Genomic DNA, 15615 nt, shown 5'->3' with positions numbered 1-15615 from the left:
GTGCTCTGCAACAAGAGAAGCCAGCACGATGAGAAGCCCGCGCACCGCAACAAAGAGTAGACCCCGCTCACCGCAACTAGAGAAGAGCCCTCACATAGCAATGAAGACCCAATGCAACCAAAACTTTTAAAAAGTAAAAAAATAAAAGAATCAGTAGCCCTGAAAAAGTTATATATATAAAGTGGTCAGGACAATATGAGACACACTGAAGGCCTCTAATAAGTGCCCCCCATAACTAAGTCAACCATACAAGATAGCCCCCTCAACCCCAACTACTCTATCATGGCAAAAGTTTAGATCCCTGCATCTGTGTAAATTACAAAGGGGTGTCACCTGAGTCAGGGAAGAAGGGGCTCGCCCAGTCCAGCCCAGGGGTGTGGGTGCGCAATTTCTCGGACCCTTCCCACTCCCACCCCACCCCGCTCAGGGACAACTGCGGCGCGCCCTCACCTCTGCCCAGGACTCGGCCTCTCTCCAAGTGCAGCCGGGGCACGGTGAACGTGTAGCTCTCGGCGCCAAAGCCGGGATTGCAGGACTCCGGCTCCTGGCAGAGCCACGATGAGACCTGGGGTAGGAGAAAGATATGGAACCCGGGTGACTTGAGAGGGTCCCCTCCCGCCCACACCGAAACCAACAGTGCCTCCCCTCCCTCGCTCCCGGCGCCAGGACTGTGGGAGTGACCCACCCCCATGCCCATCCCCATCCCCCCGGGCAGGCAGCCACGCCAAACTCTTTCATTCGGAAACCTGTGGCCGCCAAGCCCCCAGGACTTCCCAGGAGAGGCGGCTGCTGGGTCACTTTCTCCAGACCTAGCACCCCTTTCCTTCCAGTCTCCTTTTTAATTTCATTGGAGGCATCTTTACGCTTCCAAATTCCACTTTCCCTATGCCGGGAGAGCTCCCACTCTTAAGCCCAGTTCCTCAGACCGAGGGGCGTTCCAACCCCTTTTGACCCTACTTTCTTGTCCCGGGGACGTCCCCATACCTATTTACCACCCTTTCTTTACAGGGCAGGTGCCTTCTTTATCTGTTGGTTCCCCTTGCCTTACCTCAGAGGTCGTTCCCACTACTCCCGGCTCCCCCCGGATTTGCACCAGGGCTCCCCTACCCCATACCCCGACGCCCACCCTACTCCATGCCCTCCGCTGCCCGCCCTTAGCCCACCCGAGTCCCCGGAGGCTGCAGTGAGGCGCGCCCCCCCACCTCAGGCATTTGCGGGAGGCAGTGGGCAAAGCCGCGCTCGCCCTTCACCCTCACCCGCTCCCACTCCCTTCTCCGTGGAATCCAGAGCGCGGCGCAGTTTCCAGGCCATTCAGGCCCTTTGTACCCAAACTTTCTTGGAAGAAGAGGGACTGGGGATGACAGGAGAGAGGAAGGGACGACGAAAGAGAGGAAGGGGCTGGGGGCCGGGGTGCGGTTGGTGGGTCCGGAAGGCGTCTCCTGCAAAGTCAGGGGACCCAACGTACCTGCAGCAGCAGCAGCAGCAGGAGCGCAGAGAGGCTGCGGCACGGAGGGCCCATGGCGGGCCAGGCGGGGGTCGAGTAGGGTCCGGCCGAGCTGGGCCGGGCTCGAGTCTGGCAGAACTTCCGCGAATTCACAGGTTTTTTAGGGTTCCGGACGCCACTGAGCTGGGCAGTGCCGCGGGAGCCAGGTGAGCCTCGGCGGCCCCGCCTCCGGCACCGCTGATTGGCTGAGGATGCACCTGCCCGGCCGCAGCCAATGACCGGCGCGGAAAGGCCTCGGGCTTCCTCCGCTGGCTTGGGCGGACGCTCCGCCCCCGCTCCCGCCCCCCAGCCTCATGCCGACCCGGTGACCGGATTGTAGAGTCAGAGCAGCGGGTAGGGCTCCATGATTCCTATTACCATCAGGTTTGAATACCAGCCTCGCGGTGGCTCACTAACACCTGGGACCAGAAAGGATTTTACTCTTTAACTACTTCTGTCTTTTTAACTTCAGGTCTCCATCGGTTCGTGAATCTGCAAATCAATTCACTGGGCGGGACCCCGGGCCCCCCCCCCCGCCCCCGCCGCTCTTGAAAGCTTCAGTTTCTCCACCTTCCCAAAGGGAATAATAATCACCGAGCCTCCCTGTGTTGTTGTGAAGTTGTCATACAATTAATAAGACCAATGTTTGCTGCACCACAAAAGCTCGATACAGAGGTTAGGGATAATAATAGTTAACAATAGGTGCTGGGCATTAAAAGTTACTGTGCCGGGCTCCGTGCTAAGCATAACATTAACCATCTCATTTAATCTCATCTCAAAACAACACAAGAGCTGTGTTATTATTCCCATTTGATAGGCAGACAACTGAGGCATAAAGAATTGGAAGCCAGTAGGAAGTGATAGAGGACTGGAACCCACCTCCCTCTGATTCCAGAGCCCCTATTCTATTAACTTCACCTCATGTGGTCCCACAAAATCGCCAGCTGGAGCTGCAGTTTTCAATCTGTCCTTTAATGTTGACTGGAAGAGATCCATTAGAGATCACCCAAACCTTTCATTTGCAAATAACTCTTTCTATGTCCCATGCAACGGACACCATCTTTCCCTCTACCCTTGAATCATGATCAGAACTACAGTACGTGTAAAAAGAAATGGTAATTATGTGATATGATGGGGGTGTTAGCTATGAGTTAGGTATGTGTTAGCTAAGTGTTAGTTACTATGGTAGTAATCATTTTGCAATATATGTAAGTGTATCAAATCAACATTTTGTACACCTTAAACTTACACAATGTTATATGTCAATTGTATCACAATAAAGCTGGAAAAATACAAAAACAAACAAACAAACAAAAGCACTACAGTGTGTGGAGTCAGCCACTCACTAGCTGTGCAACTTTGGGCAAGTCAGTATTTTCATCTGTATAAATGGGTCCTTAGGAGCTAATGTAAGAAAATCACTAAGCAGAGTGCTTGTTGCCTGGTAGCAACTGCTCAGTAAGTGTTGGGTGGGGAGGTTGTTCTTTGGAACGGACCACCCCCTTTCCCCCTTGCTCATGGGGAAGACCATGTTTACAATATTTCACCCAGAGCTAAAAGTGAATCTGAGCCCACTGAGGCTACTTTCTCAACCCCAGAGGAGAGGCACTGTCTTGAACCAAGACACGGTTTCAGGTCAGTCCAGCCACCACCCCGCAACCTGTCCCCTCCATTTTAATGGGTTTCTGAGCACACGCCCAGGCCATTTGGATTTCTGCATCTTGGCTCTCTCTCTGCCTCAACCCACCAGGAGACTTTGAGGGAAAAGGCTCCAGTATTTCCTTTCCCACTGAGGCTCCTGCAGGACAGTGCATTAAGCAAGAAAATGGAAAGACAGAAAGAGGCGTTTCCCCCATGGGGCGGCTTGTCCGTTTATTTTTTTTCCCCTCAGTTATGTAAAAATTCATGTTTTATACCATCACTCAGCCCAGGGAGACTTTAGGGCTTTGCTTTCCTCCTCCCACAAAGCCCTGGCCTTGTAACTCCACGGCAGCTCTCATCGACTCCTCCATTACACTCTGATAATTCAATAAAAAGCATCTTAGAAAACAGTTAGGGGCAGTGAGGACAGGTCAGGCATGAGCTCGCTTCAGACTTCTCGGCAAGCCCTTCTCCAAGCTCCAGGGAGCGGGCCAGGAAGGGCTGCCTGCCCTCAGCGGTCCAGGGTGAGCCAGGGTGAACAGAGGATGCACAGGGGTTTCCTGTGGAGACAGGGCCTTGTGTGGCCCTCAGTGAACTGCCTCAATTTCCTCTTCCATCAAGAAAGGATACCTCATTGTGAGGATCAAATGAGCAGGTGAAGGTGAGCCTCTGCTGCCTGATCTCAGGCTGATGGAGGGTTAAAATTCCTGCTCTGCCACCATCTGGGTAGCACGTCCAGTCTCAGTTTCCTCATCCATAAAATGAGGATGTTGGCAGCACTTAATTCACAAGGTTCGTTCGTATAAGCGCTCCGTGAAGTTAGCTATTAGCACTCTGGGCTCAATACATTCCCCTTCCAGTTCCAGGCAAAACTGTGAGCCCCCATGGAGCCTCCCCACCCCCAGGCTCTCCTTTTCCCAGCCCTGCAGTTAAAGTCTCTTAGGCTATCTCTGGCCTCTGCTTGGAAAAACTCTTTCATGGGGGCTGTTTAGTCTTTGAGACCTTCCCAAGGTCATTTGCATTTTAAAGAGAGCTCTGGGGTATAATCCTTTCAAAGGAAGGAAATCTTTGGAACCAGTAAACTCCGCGAGGCGTTCTTAACCTGGTGTCTACGGATGGGCTTCATGGCGTGAGTGGTCGTGAAACTCCTGAGACCGTTAGCAAACCTGTTGGTGCAGGTGGTAAGGTCCATTGCTTTCATTAGCTTCTCAACTCGGGGAAAGAAAAATCAAAATCTTGGAAGTTGAGTTCTCTCTGAGGGCCAGTCCAGTGTTAATGGTAGAATTTCAGGCATTAACCAGGGAAAGAAATGTTGACCGGAGGCCTTGCGGGTACCATTCTAGGTGGATGACAGACCCTACTACCGCTGGTGCTAACCGGGCTTCCGTCATTGGCATGACCAACACTAGATTTCCTTATTGCCTGCAGGGTGTGTCTCTGACGACTTTCATTTCCTGGGTGTCCTGGCAACTGGTCAGCTTGGAGGCTAAAGATTAACTCCCCAGGCGGTCCTGCTCCTTTCATCTTCTGGCAAAGGGGTGGTAATAAAGGCACTCAGACTGGGAGGGGCACCCCTACCCCAGCCTCAGCCAAGAGGAGCCCAACCCCCTAGCCGGCTGCGGAGGAATCCCAGGGAAAGTGGAATTGCTGGGGATTGCAGCCAGATCAGACTCCCCATTGTGTGGGGAGAGGAGGCTCCATACTAGCTGCTCCTGGGGGCTCCTGACACCTCTGCTGGGCCGGGCTGCCTGCCAGCACGCCGGGGAGGGAACTGGATATCCCACTTCAGCCTCCTGTTAAAATGTGGTAACTGATAGGGGTACCGCCCTTTGCAGCTCAGCCACTCACGTCTGCAAGAAACATTTTTATTTCAAACACAAGGAAAAATAGTATAATGCACACCATGAATAGTTATAATGAAACACCGTGTATCTATCATCTAGTGCCAACAATTATTTTTTGCAATTTGTATAATTTTGTAACATGTGAACGTTGCACCAAATCTTGTTTCATATTTTCATCCCTGAGTTTAAAAAAAAAAAAACTAAGACTATTTTTTAAAAAGTAGTTTTAGGTTCGCAGCAAATTTGAGTAAGGAGGTACAGAGATTTCCTAAATACCCTCTCCCCAACACATACATAGTCACCCCCATCAACATCCCCCACTAGAGCAGTACATTTGTTACAACTGATGAACCTACACTGACACATCATAATCACCCAAAGTCCATAGCTGACATTATGGTTCACTCCGGGTGTCGTATGTTCTATGGGTTTGGACAAATGCATAATGATGTGAATCCGCCATTGTAGTACCATACAGAGTCATTTCACTGCCCTAAAATCCACTGTGCCCTGCCTGCCTATTCATCCCTCCCTCTCCCCAAACTCCTGTCAACCACTGATCTTTTTACTGTCTCCCAAGTTTTGCCTTTTCCAGAATATCATGTAGTTGGAATCACATTACATGACATTCTGGAAAAGGCAAAACTTTTGGTATGCCTTTTGCAGGTATGTAGACTTTCAGATTGGCTTCTTTTACTTAGTGATATGCATTGAAGGTTGTTCCATGTCTTTTCATGACTTGATAGCTCATTTCTTCTTAGCATTGAATAATATTCCATTGTCAGGATGTACTACAATTTATTTATCCATTCACCTACTGAAGGACATCTTGGTTGCTTCCAAGTTTTGGCAATTATGAATAAAGCTGCTATAAACATCCATGTGCAGTTTTTTTGTGTGGATGTAAGTTTTCAACTCCTTTGGGTAAATACCAAGGAGCATGGTTGCTGATTGTATGGTAAGTATACGTTGAGTTTTGTAAGAAATTGCCAAACGGGCTTCCGAAGTGGCTGCACCATTTTGCATTCCCACTAGCAGTGAATGAGAGTTCCTGTTGCTCCACATCCTCGCTGGTGGTATTAGTGTTCCATTTTGGGCATTCCAATACATATGTACACTTGCATTTTTATTTTTGCAGACCATTTTAAAGCAAATCCCAGGTAACGTAATTTCCCCTGTAAATATGTCAGTCTGCATCTCGGAGAACATGACCATCATCCAATTAAGTAATAACGCCTAATAAAACTCACAATTCCTCAATATTATCTAATGGCTAAAAAATGTCTTTTTAACAATTTGTTTGTATCAGGATTCAAGCACGAGTCACATTTTGCATTGGGCTATATGTCCCTTGAGTCTCTTTATATTTGTACAAGTCTCCCCATCCTTTTTTGTCCGGCTTTTTTTTTACTTTTTGGCTGTGCTGTGCAGCATGCAGAAGCTGAGTTCCCCAAGCAGGGATGGACCCTGTGCCCCCTGCGGTGGAAGTGCAGTGTCTTCCACTGGACCGCCAAGGAAGACCCTTGTCCAGCTTTTCTGAAGTATAATTGACTGCACATGTTTAAGTACACAGTTTGATGTTCTGGCATATGCAAATACTGTGAAGCCATCAGCACAATCAAGAAAATGAACAGATCCCTTTTGTTTGTTTCTGTTTTGATATAACTCCGGATTTACAGAGTTTGTTTGTTTTTAAGGGGCATTTATTTTTTAAGATACCCGGTCATTTGTCCTGTTGGATATCTTGCATTTTGTATATTGATCAAATGCATCCTCATGGTGCCACTTACCATGTCCCTCTCTCCCATATGTCATGTAAACTAGATCTAGACGTTTGATTTGATTCAAATTCAATTTTTTTTACGCAAAAATATTTCATAACGGGTACTGAGTACTTCCTATAGCATCATATCAGGAAGCAAGAAATTGTCTGGCTGACTCACTTTTAGGATACTAAGATTCAGTTGGTGTCAGCTGATCTTTCCAGTATCAAGTTCTCCAACAACCTTTCACCTTGTGGTTTTAGAATCATGGATGATGGCTGTCCAGATCCATTATCTCATCAGGGAAACAACAAACATTTATTAAGCACCCCCATGTGCCAGGTACTCTGCTCAACAATGGGGACACAGAAATAAACAAAATATGATTCCTGCCCTTAAGAAGCTCATACGGTAGTGAGGGATTCAGACAAGTAAACATTCATCCACTTATTCATTAAATATTTACTGAATGCTAACTAGGACCAGGCATCGCGCTAAATACCAGTAATTACATTACAGTGTGTGATAAAAGTGATAGCTACCATTTATTGGAGCTCACGATACTCTAAGCAGTATCGGTCTTCGTACAGCACTTTGGGTGCTCTCACTACATCCATTTTACAGATCTAGAAGCAGAGGCTCGAGAGGTAAAGAGATTTTGCCCAAGGTGACATATTAAGTGACAGAGCTGGAATTTGATGGGTTCAAAGCCTCTTCATCTCCATGCTATACTGCTGAGATCAGGGCAGTCTTTTATTTCCAGGTGCCATTTGAAATGAGAGGCAAACCTTGCTTAATTTAGCAAGAAATGGTCTGTCGAGTTGAACTGAAATTCCAGACCCCGGGGTAGCCAAGAGAAGATGGCAAGAACATAGCCTGAACTACTGGTTTTTCAGCCAGGCTGGAGCTTCCAGTACATGAGGGGTAGGTTGGGGGTAATGATGAGAGTTGGAACCAGAGGGCTGGGTCCTGGGTCGAATCATTTGGTCCTCCAACTTGCCCACAGAGCAAAAGGTGTTCTCCCCGCTTTGCAGAGGAGGTGACTGATGCTCAGAAAGATGAACAGCCAGGTCATGGCAGGGGCAGGCTTGAGGCCGGTGCTCTGGCTCCAAGACCAGTATGGCAAAATGGTTCCCAGCACAGATGTTAGTGCCTCGCTGCCTGGGTCTGAATCCTGCTCTTCTACCTGCTAGTTCTAAGCCTTTGAATGAGTCACTTTAAAGCATCTTTGGACCTCAATTTCCTCATCTGTATAAATGGGGATAATAATAGCACCTACCTTGTTGGGTGGCTGTGGAAATTACGTGAAATAACCTAAGTAAATGTGGCAGACTAGAAGTCCTAAATAAACATTAACTATTATTATTTCCACATTCCACGATGCTCAGGCGCTGGGGTTTTCACTGAGAGGAATCCCTGAGTCCCTGAGTGCATGGGCAGCAGGATTCCTCCAACCTAACTCTCACTCTCTCCTAGACTCACTGAAAGAGAGGGAGCCCGCTGCCATGGGGCTCCATGGCTGGCTGGGTGCCCTCTCTTGGCACAGATACTTTTGTACCTGGTGTCTCAAGATAAGGTGCTACAGAATAGCTACAGAATACAGAACCTCAAGATAAGGTTCCACAGACCTGTGCTTCCTGCCTCCCAACTTCGAGCAGAGAAGGCCTCATCCCTCCTCTCAGAACCAAGGACCAGTCCACGTGGTGGGATGGAGAGAGAAAGCTCTTTCTAGTCTTGCGTCCAGGTTGGACAAGACCAACCCTCTCCAGGGTCAGCAGCCAATGAAATCACTCTGTGCCAAATTCAGCCTGGCCCCAAGTCAAAGAAATTTAGTGACAAACAACTTATTTATTTATGTACCAAATTCCAGGGGGTAGCTAGAACACAGTGTAGGGAACTGACCTTGTCACTTGAAGCAAAATCTCTTTCCTTCCCTAAGTCTCAGTCTCTTGTCTGTAAAATGACTCAGCTGGCCTGTAAGGATCCTTTATTTTTCTTCTGCCTCTAAAAACTATGACTTTGAACGTCTTGAGATTGAGTCAGTGAGCACTGTGTGTGTGTGTGTGTGTGTACACGTGTGTGCTCACCTACTTGTGGGTTCATGAAAGAGGCGCACCTTGGTCTTTCTAGTCCCAGCAGTTCTCAGCGAGAGTCCAAGTTTTACAGGAAGGGAACGTGAAGCTGACCAGTCTCGAGCCAGACTGTGGCAGTCGGAGAGAGAGAGCTTCCTGCAGGGGTGGAGACCAGCAGAGCAACAAAACCTGGGCAAAGAGCAAGGTTTCCACTGCAGGCCTAGGAGAAAACTCCAGAGTCCAGACTCAGGATGGGGCTGCCCATAATTTTCTAGAGAGACTCTCCAACTTTTCAGGCAGCATTCATTCACTCATTCATCCATCCATTCATTCATTTGATAAACAATCACTGGGCCCCCAGCTGTGCCTAGTGTTTTGCTGGTGAGGGAGGTACCTCCCTGCCCTCACAGGGCTTTCAGTCTGGTGCAATAAACAGACAAGGGAACCAGGTATTTATAATCCAGGGCAATAAGCAAGGATGATACTAATATTTAACAATAGGTAAAGCATGGGCACCAGGCCAATCAAAATGAACACCAGCCATTAACACCAGGGTAGGGTCCCCAGGCCTCCTGCTGTGCCAGGCTTTATCCTTTTGGTTGTTGGGTGGTGGCGAGGTGTGGGCGTGTGGGAGGGGCTGGAGGTTTGGGGGGCACTTGAGGGACTCAGGGAAGCAGCTGATTACCGACTGATATGGAAAAACTTCAGTACTGTATTTTAGCCAACAGAAGAGCCATATCAGTGACCAGGGCTGGAGGACAGCCCTGGTGATAATGATTCAAGATTAACAAGGCCCATGATGGGAAGGCACAAGGGACTCAGGGAAGGCTTTGTGGGGAAGTGACATCTAAGTTGAGTTAGCCAGAGTGTTCCTGGCAGAACCTGGGCAAAAGTATTTTCCCAGTGGGAGGAGGGCTCAGTATTTTCAGGCGGTTCAGTCTAGCTGGAGGAGAAAGAGGCGGGAGATTAGACCCAACAGGCAGGTAAGGAGAGTGTGTGCTGTAGGGTTGGGGGAGGGGGCTGTGTTAATCATGCTCAGTGGCTTGGACTGTGTCTCCAGAGCAATCGGGAGCCACCGCAGGGTTTTAATTAAGATCGGGGGGGCTTCCCTGGTGGCGCAGTAGTTGAGAGTCTGCCTGCCGATGCAGGGGACATGGGTTCGTGCCCCAGTCCGGGAAGATCCCACATGCCACGGAGCGGTTAGGCCCGTGAGCCATGGCCACTGAGACTGCGTGTCCAGAGCCTGCGCTCCGCAATGGGAGATGCCACAACAGTGAGAGGCCCGCGTACCGCAAAAAAAAAAAAAAAAAAATCAGGGGAGTCACCTGATCCAGTCTGCTAATCCCCCAAGTGACACCAAGGAATCCATTTTTCCAAAGACAAGAACCAAGGCTCAGGGAGGTTAAAACACCTATCAGATGTCATGCCGCAGGCTGGACATGGCATAAATGCAACTGCTCACTTCTGGATCCCCTTCTCTATTGAATGGAGCTTCAGAGTTCATAAAGCACTTTACAGTTTACAGAGCACTTTCCCATCCATGCTCATTTGATTTCCCACCACAGCACTGTATTACAGTGATACCATTCCCATTTCACAGTTGAAAGGACTGAAATACAGGGAGGTTTCAATATGTCATATGTCAATATGTCATAAATAGTGAAATTTTGACTCAAACCTAAACCTTGAGACTCCTTGTCCAGTGATCTTTCCCCTCTACCATGCTGTGTCTTGGCATTTGTATTGATCACTTTGGGTTATAAATGCCAGAAACATAAGTGCCTGAGCAGAAAAAAGGAATTTGGGAGCTCACATACTAAAAAGTCCATGATGGATGGACTTCAGGCATGGATGGCTCCAGGTAGTCAAATTACATCATCACAGATCTGTCTTGCTCTGTCTTTGCTTTCATCTATGTTGATTTTCTTCTTGGATTCTCTTATCAAGGCAGAGACAGGCTGCCAATCTACCACTTTAGCAATTCCAGCCGCAAAGTACCATACTTTTCCAATAGGCACAGCAAAAGCCTCAGGTTTCACCTTTATGCCTTGACTTGGCTCATGTGCAGACATGAACCAAGCCTGTGGCCAGAGAGATGGCTAGGTGGCTCTGATTGGCCAAGACTAGGTCATGTGTCCAGCCCTGGAGTGATGCAAGAGGAGTCAGCCTTCTGGGACCACAAGGACTAAGAGTAGGGGAGGTGTGGTCCCCTAAAGAAAAACGATGGTGCTGTCACCTAGAGAAGAGCAAAGAGGTATTGGGCACATAAAAACTAACATTCAAGCTACATCATGATCCCTCAGCATCAGGAGGAGGCTACTCACCTAGGGGAGGGTGGTCTTCTCTGACCAAGGAGCTCAAAATGGTGGCAGGCATGGTCTGTCTGGAGCCTGCTCCTTGGGGCAGGAACCCTGCTCCTCTGCAGAGCTCCACCTTTCAAGAGCCAGCCAGCGAGCTCCAGTGCAGCTCAGAGCCCCCAAAGCCACTTCCCTTCTTCTTAATGCCAAGTTTTGGTCTGTGCCTCCTGGGGCTGGGGTTGGAGGCTGGGTTCCCTGCAGATGTTCCTCTTAGTAGACAGAACTTAGTCATGGTGTGACCTAAAATTTTTAAAAAGAATAAAAATAAAATTTAAAAAGCCAAGAGCCCAAAATATCCTGGCTATGGATAGATACTGGGGCCAAGTGTGCAACAAATTCTCCCCACTGTGAGCCTCTCTTTCCCCCATCCCATCCCTGGTGAGACTTGTTGCTGGGCTGTGGTTTACACTGCAAAACCACCCTAAAGGCAGAATTGGGTAGTGCTTAAGAATACAGACGCTGAAAAAAAAAACAAAACCAAAAAGATTACAGACTCTGGAGGCAGGCTGTTTGTTTGGGCTCAAATCTCAGCTCGGCCACTTACCAGCTATATGCAAGTTACTGACCCTGTGCCTCAGTTTCCCCACCTATTAAATGGGTTTAATGATGTTAATAGTAGAACCTCCCATGTAGGGTTGTCTAGGAATCAAGTGAGCTAGTACATGTTCAGACCAGTGTCTGGCACAGAATAAGCAATATATATAAGGCGTGACTATTATGTGCCATATCAGCTGCTTTTTATTCCTCTGAGGAGACAGGCCCCTGGAGGACAGGGCCTGGTCCGTCTTGTTTGTCACTATATTCCTGGTGCTTAGCATGGGGCCTGGAACAGAGCAGGCCAAGGTAAATATCTACTGAATGAATGAATGAATGATTGAATGGCTAGTGCCATGGGAGCCAGCAGTACTGGACTCTAGGCTGGCTGTGTGACCTTAGGCAGTTGGCTTCCCCTCTCTGAGGCTCAGTCTCAGCCTCTGTAAAATAAATCAGATCAGTCAATGTTACTCAGACTTTTCCAATCAGGCCCCCATTTACATCATGCTAGGACACACACACACTGAAATTGAATTTTCACAAGACAACACTTACTTTCCTATGTGCAATATACTCTGATATATTGTTTTCTTGTGTTCTACTCTATTTCACTCTTTTTCATTTTTTAAAAATGCAACCCTTACCCAGTGAATAGATTTGAAGCCTCACTAACTTCTGGAGACCTGCAGTTAAAACACTGAACTAGGGGCTTCCCTGGTGGTGCAGTGGTTGAGAGTCCGCCTGCCGATGCAGGGGACACGGGTTCGTGCCCCAGTCCAGGAAGATCCCACATGCCACGGAGCAGCTGGGCCCATGAGCCGTGGCCGCTAGGCCTGCGCATACGGAGACTGTGCTCCACAACCAGAGAGGCCACAACAGTGAGAGGCCCGCGTATCACAAACAAACAAACAAACAAACAAACAAAAAGGCACTGAACTAGATAAAAGGCAAGGTCCTTTCTGACCCAGACACTGAGGATGTTATAAACCTTGCCTAAGAAGCATTATTTGATTTTGTGTGACGGTTAAGAGCTTGGGCCCTGGCGGGAGAGGACTGGGTTCAAGTCCTACGGATACTGGCCTGTGCTGATCTTGGTAAGTTATATAACCTCTGGGTGCCTAGGTTTCTTCCTTAATGCAATGGAGGTAACAATGATTCTTTCCTCTTAGGAGTGGTGTGAGGAATGAACTGATAAATGAACTGATACCTGCAAAGCACTAAATACTTCTAAATGCTCCATGAAGAACTTTTAAAAAACATTATTGTTATTTGAAAGAACATATATAACACTTTGTGGGTAGTCTGGCAGGGAGTCAGAGCTCAATAGATGTTTGTGTATTTTTTGGAGATTATCAGAGCATTCCTCTACCTCTCCGGGGAAAGAAACTGAGTTTCCAGGAGGGAAAGGTACTTGTCCAAGGTCACCAGCAAGTCAGAGACAGAGCTTCAGGCATCAGGCCTCAGATTTTAAGAAGGTTCTATAACTTGCTGATTCAGGGAATTCAAGGGAAACCCCCTTTCTTCATGTCACGGCCCAGAATTCACTGATCTCAAGCCCTCTTTCTTTTTCTTTGTTTGAACCTTTTTCCCCCATTTTTAAACACTGAGGTATGCTTTACATATAGTAAAATTCACCCCTTTTGGTGTGCAGTTCCGTGAATTTTAATAGACACAAACAGTTATCGACCCCTATACTCAAGATATAGGACAGTTTCCATCATGCCAAAAAATTCTCCTGCACTCTTTTTTTTTTTTTATAAATTTATTTATTTATTTATTTTATTTTTGGCTGCATTGGTCTTTGTTGCTGCACACGGGCTTTCTCTAGTTGTGGTGAGCGGGGGCTACTCTTGGTTGAGGTGTGCGGGCTTCTCATTGCTGTGGCTTCTCTTGCTGTGGAGCACGGGCTCTAGGTGCACGGGCTTCAGCAGTTGTGGTGTGCAGGCTTCAGTAATTGTGGCTCTCAGGCTCTAGAGCACAGGCTCAGTAGTTGTGGCACACGGGCTTAGTTGCTCCGCGGCATGTGGGATCTTCCCGGACCGGGTCTCAAACCCGTGTCCCCTGCATTGGCAGGTGAATTCTCAACCACTGCGCCACCAGGGAAGTCCCTCCTGCTCTCTTTGAGGACAAAATCTCCACCCACCCCTAGTACCTGGCAACCACTGAGATCTTTTCTGTCCCTATAGTTTTGCTTTTTCCAGAAATACTTTTGAGATTCATCTACTGAATATGTTGTTTTGTATATACATTTTTGCTTAGCAGTATTCCATTGTATGGATACCACAAATTGTTTATCCATTTACCAGTTAATGGGCATTTGGGCTGTTTCCAGTTTCGGGTTATTATAAATAAAACTGCTAGGAACATTCATGTGTCTTTATGTGGACATATGTCTTCATTTTTCTTGGGTAAATACCTATGAAAAGAATTGCTGAATCACATGGTTAGCATATGTTTAACTTTCTAAGAAATTGCCAAACTGTTTTTCCAAAGTGACTATGCCACGCTGTCACACCGTCAGTGTACGAGAGCTCTAGGTGCTCCACATCTGCTCCAGCAGGCGGTGTGGGCAAGTTTTTAAATTTTAGCCACTGTGACAGTTGTGTAGTGATATCTTATTGTGGTTTTCATTTGTACTTACTTAATGACTGATGTTGAGCACCATGTATCTTCCCTCTTTCTTTAAAAAAATTATACAATGGGCTTCCCTGGTAGCCCAGTGGTTGAGAATCTGCCTACCAATGCAGGAGACACGGGTTCGAGCCCTGGTCTGGGAAGATCCCACATGCCGCGGAGCAACTGGGCCCGTGAGCCACAATTACTGAGCCTGCGCGTCTGGAGCCTGTGCTCTGCAACGAGAGGCCGCGACAGGGAGAGGCCCGCACACCGCGATGAAGAGTGGCCCCCGCTTGCCGCAACTAGAGAAAGCCCTCGCACAGAAACGGAGACCCAACACAGCCAAAAATAAAAAAAATTAAAAAAAATTATACAAGTAGTAAATAGCCACAGTAGAAAAAATTAATGCAGAGATAAGCAAAAAGAAGAAAAATTAAAATAAAGATCACCTGTTACCCTAGAGTTCATCATAGCTGACATTTTGAGCTATGTCCAACCTCTGTCTCTTCAGACAAACATATAACTGAATTTTATTTATTTATCTGAGAACGTAATACAGGCACCTGGTACAAAGTTTGAAAGGAATGAAAGGATAAGTATTGAGAAATAAGCCTCCCCTTCACTCGGTTGCTGAAGTTAAAAAGTCTAACTTAACGTAGGATGGCAGAGAACGTGCATTAACCGCATTCCTTTGATGTGTTGGTGAGAGTGTAAACACGTAGGAGCCCAGTAACACTGAGCACTCAAAAACCCCATGCCACAGAGAGTCCATTCCTTAGCCCTTACCCAGAGGAAACGGCAGAAACACGAGCAGCAGGATCCCCATACAAGAATATTCATAGATGCATCCTTCAAAATAGCAAAAATCTGGAAAAAATCCAGATGTCCATTGACAGGATAATGGATTTTTAAAATGCAATATATTCATACAACGGATGGATACATAGCAATGAAAAAATGAATGGACTGCAGCTATGCACAGCAGCATGAATGAATCTTCATAATATGATGCTGAATGGAAAAACTACTTCCAAAAGGTACCATACAGCGTGATACTCTTTTTATAAAGATTAGAAACAACTACAGGTACACAATATATTATTTGAACTGTAAGTATATATGTATCAACTATACAAAAGGAGCAAGGGAAGGAAAATCACAGACATCAGAAGACTGGTTACCTTTTGGGGATGTAGGGGTTTGGGAAAGAAAAGGATCCCATGGGTACTGTTTTTCTATCCCTTGGGTTGGGTGGAGAGTTAAAAAAAACTAATCAGTGAATCAGATTGAAAACTGGGTAGGCAC

General features: G+C 47.3%; 1 protein-coding gene across 3 annotated transcripts in view; it reads right to left on the bottom strand.

Annotated features, from left to right (window-relative positions):
* The window catches only part of CDH1 (cadherin 1), a 107434-nt gene that overhangs the window by 77264 nt on the left and 14555 nt on the right, over positions 1-15615 (bottom strand). For all 3 annotated transcript variants that reach the window (XM_032612456.1, XM_032612457.1, XM_032612458.1), the window contains 3 exons: positions 11128-11400; positions 1466-1902; positions 451-565 (listed from right to left, as the gene is read on the bottom strand). In XM_032612456.1, the coding sequence (XP_032468347.1) occupies positions 451-565; positions 1466-1519 (169 nt within the window). In that variant the 5' untranslated portion in view covers positions 1520-1902; positions 11128-11400. The remainder of the gene's footprint in view (positions 1-450; positions 566-1465; positions 1903-11127; positions 11401-15615) is intronic.

Source organism: Phocoena sinus, chromosome 19, assembly GCF_008692025.1.
Source record: "Phocoena sinus isolate mPhoSin1 chromosome 19, mPhoSin1.pri, whole genome shotgun sequence".
In the NCBI taxonomy this organism is placed as follows: Eukaryota; Metazoa; Chordata; class Mammalia; order Artiodactyla; family Phocoenidae; genus Phocoena; species Phocoena sinus.
The sequence above is the reverse complement of the archived record's forward strand: the minus strand, read 5'-3'. Positions and strand labels throughout refer to the sequence as shown.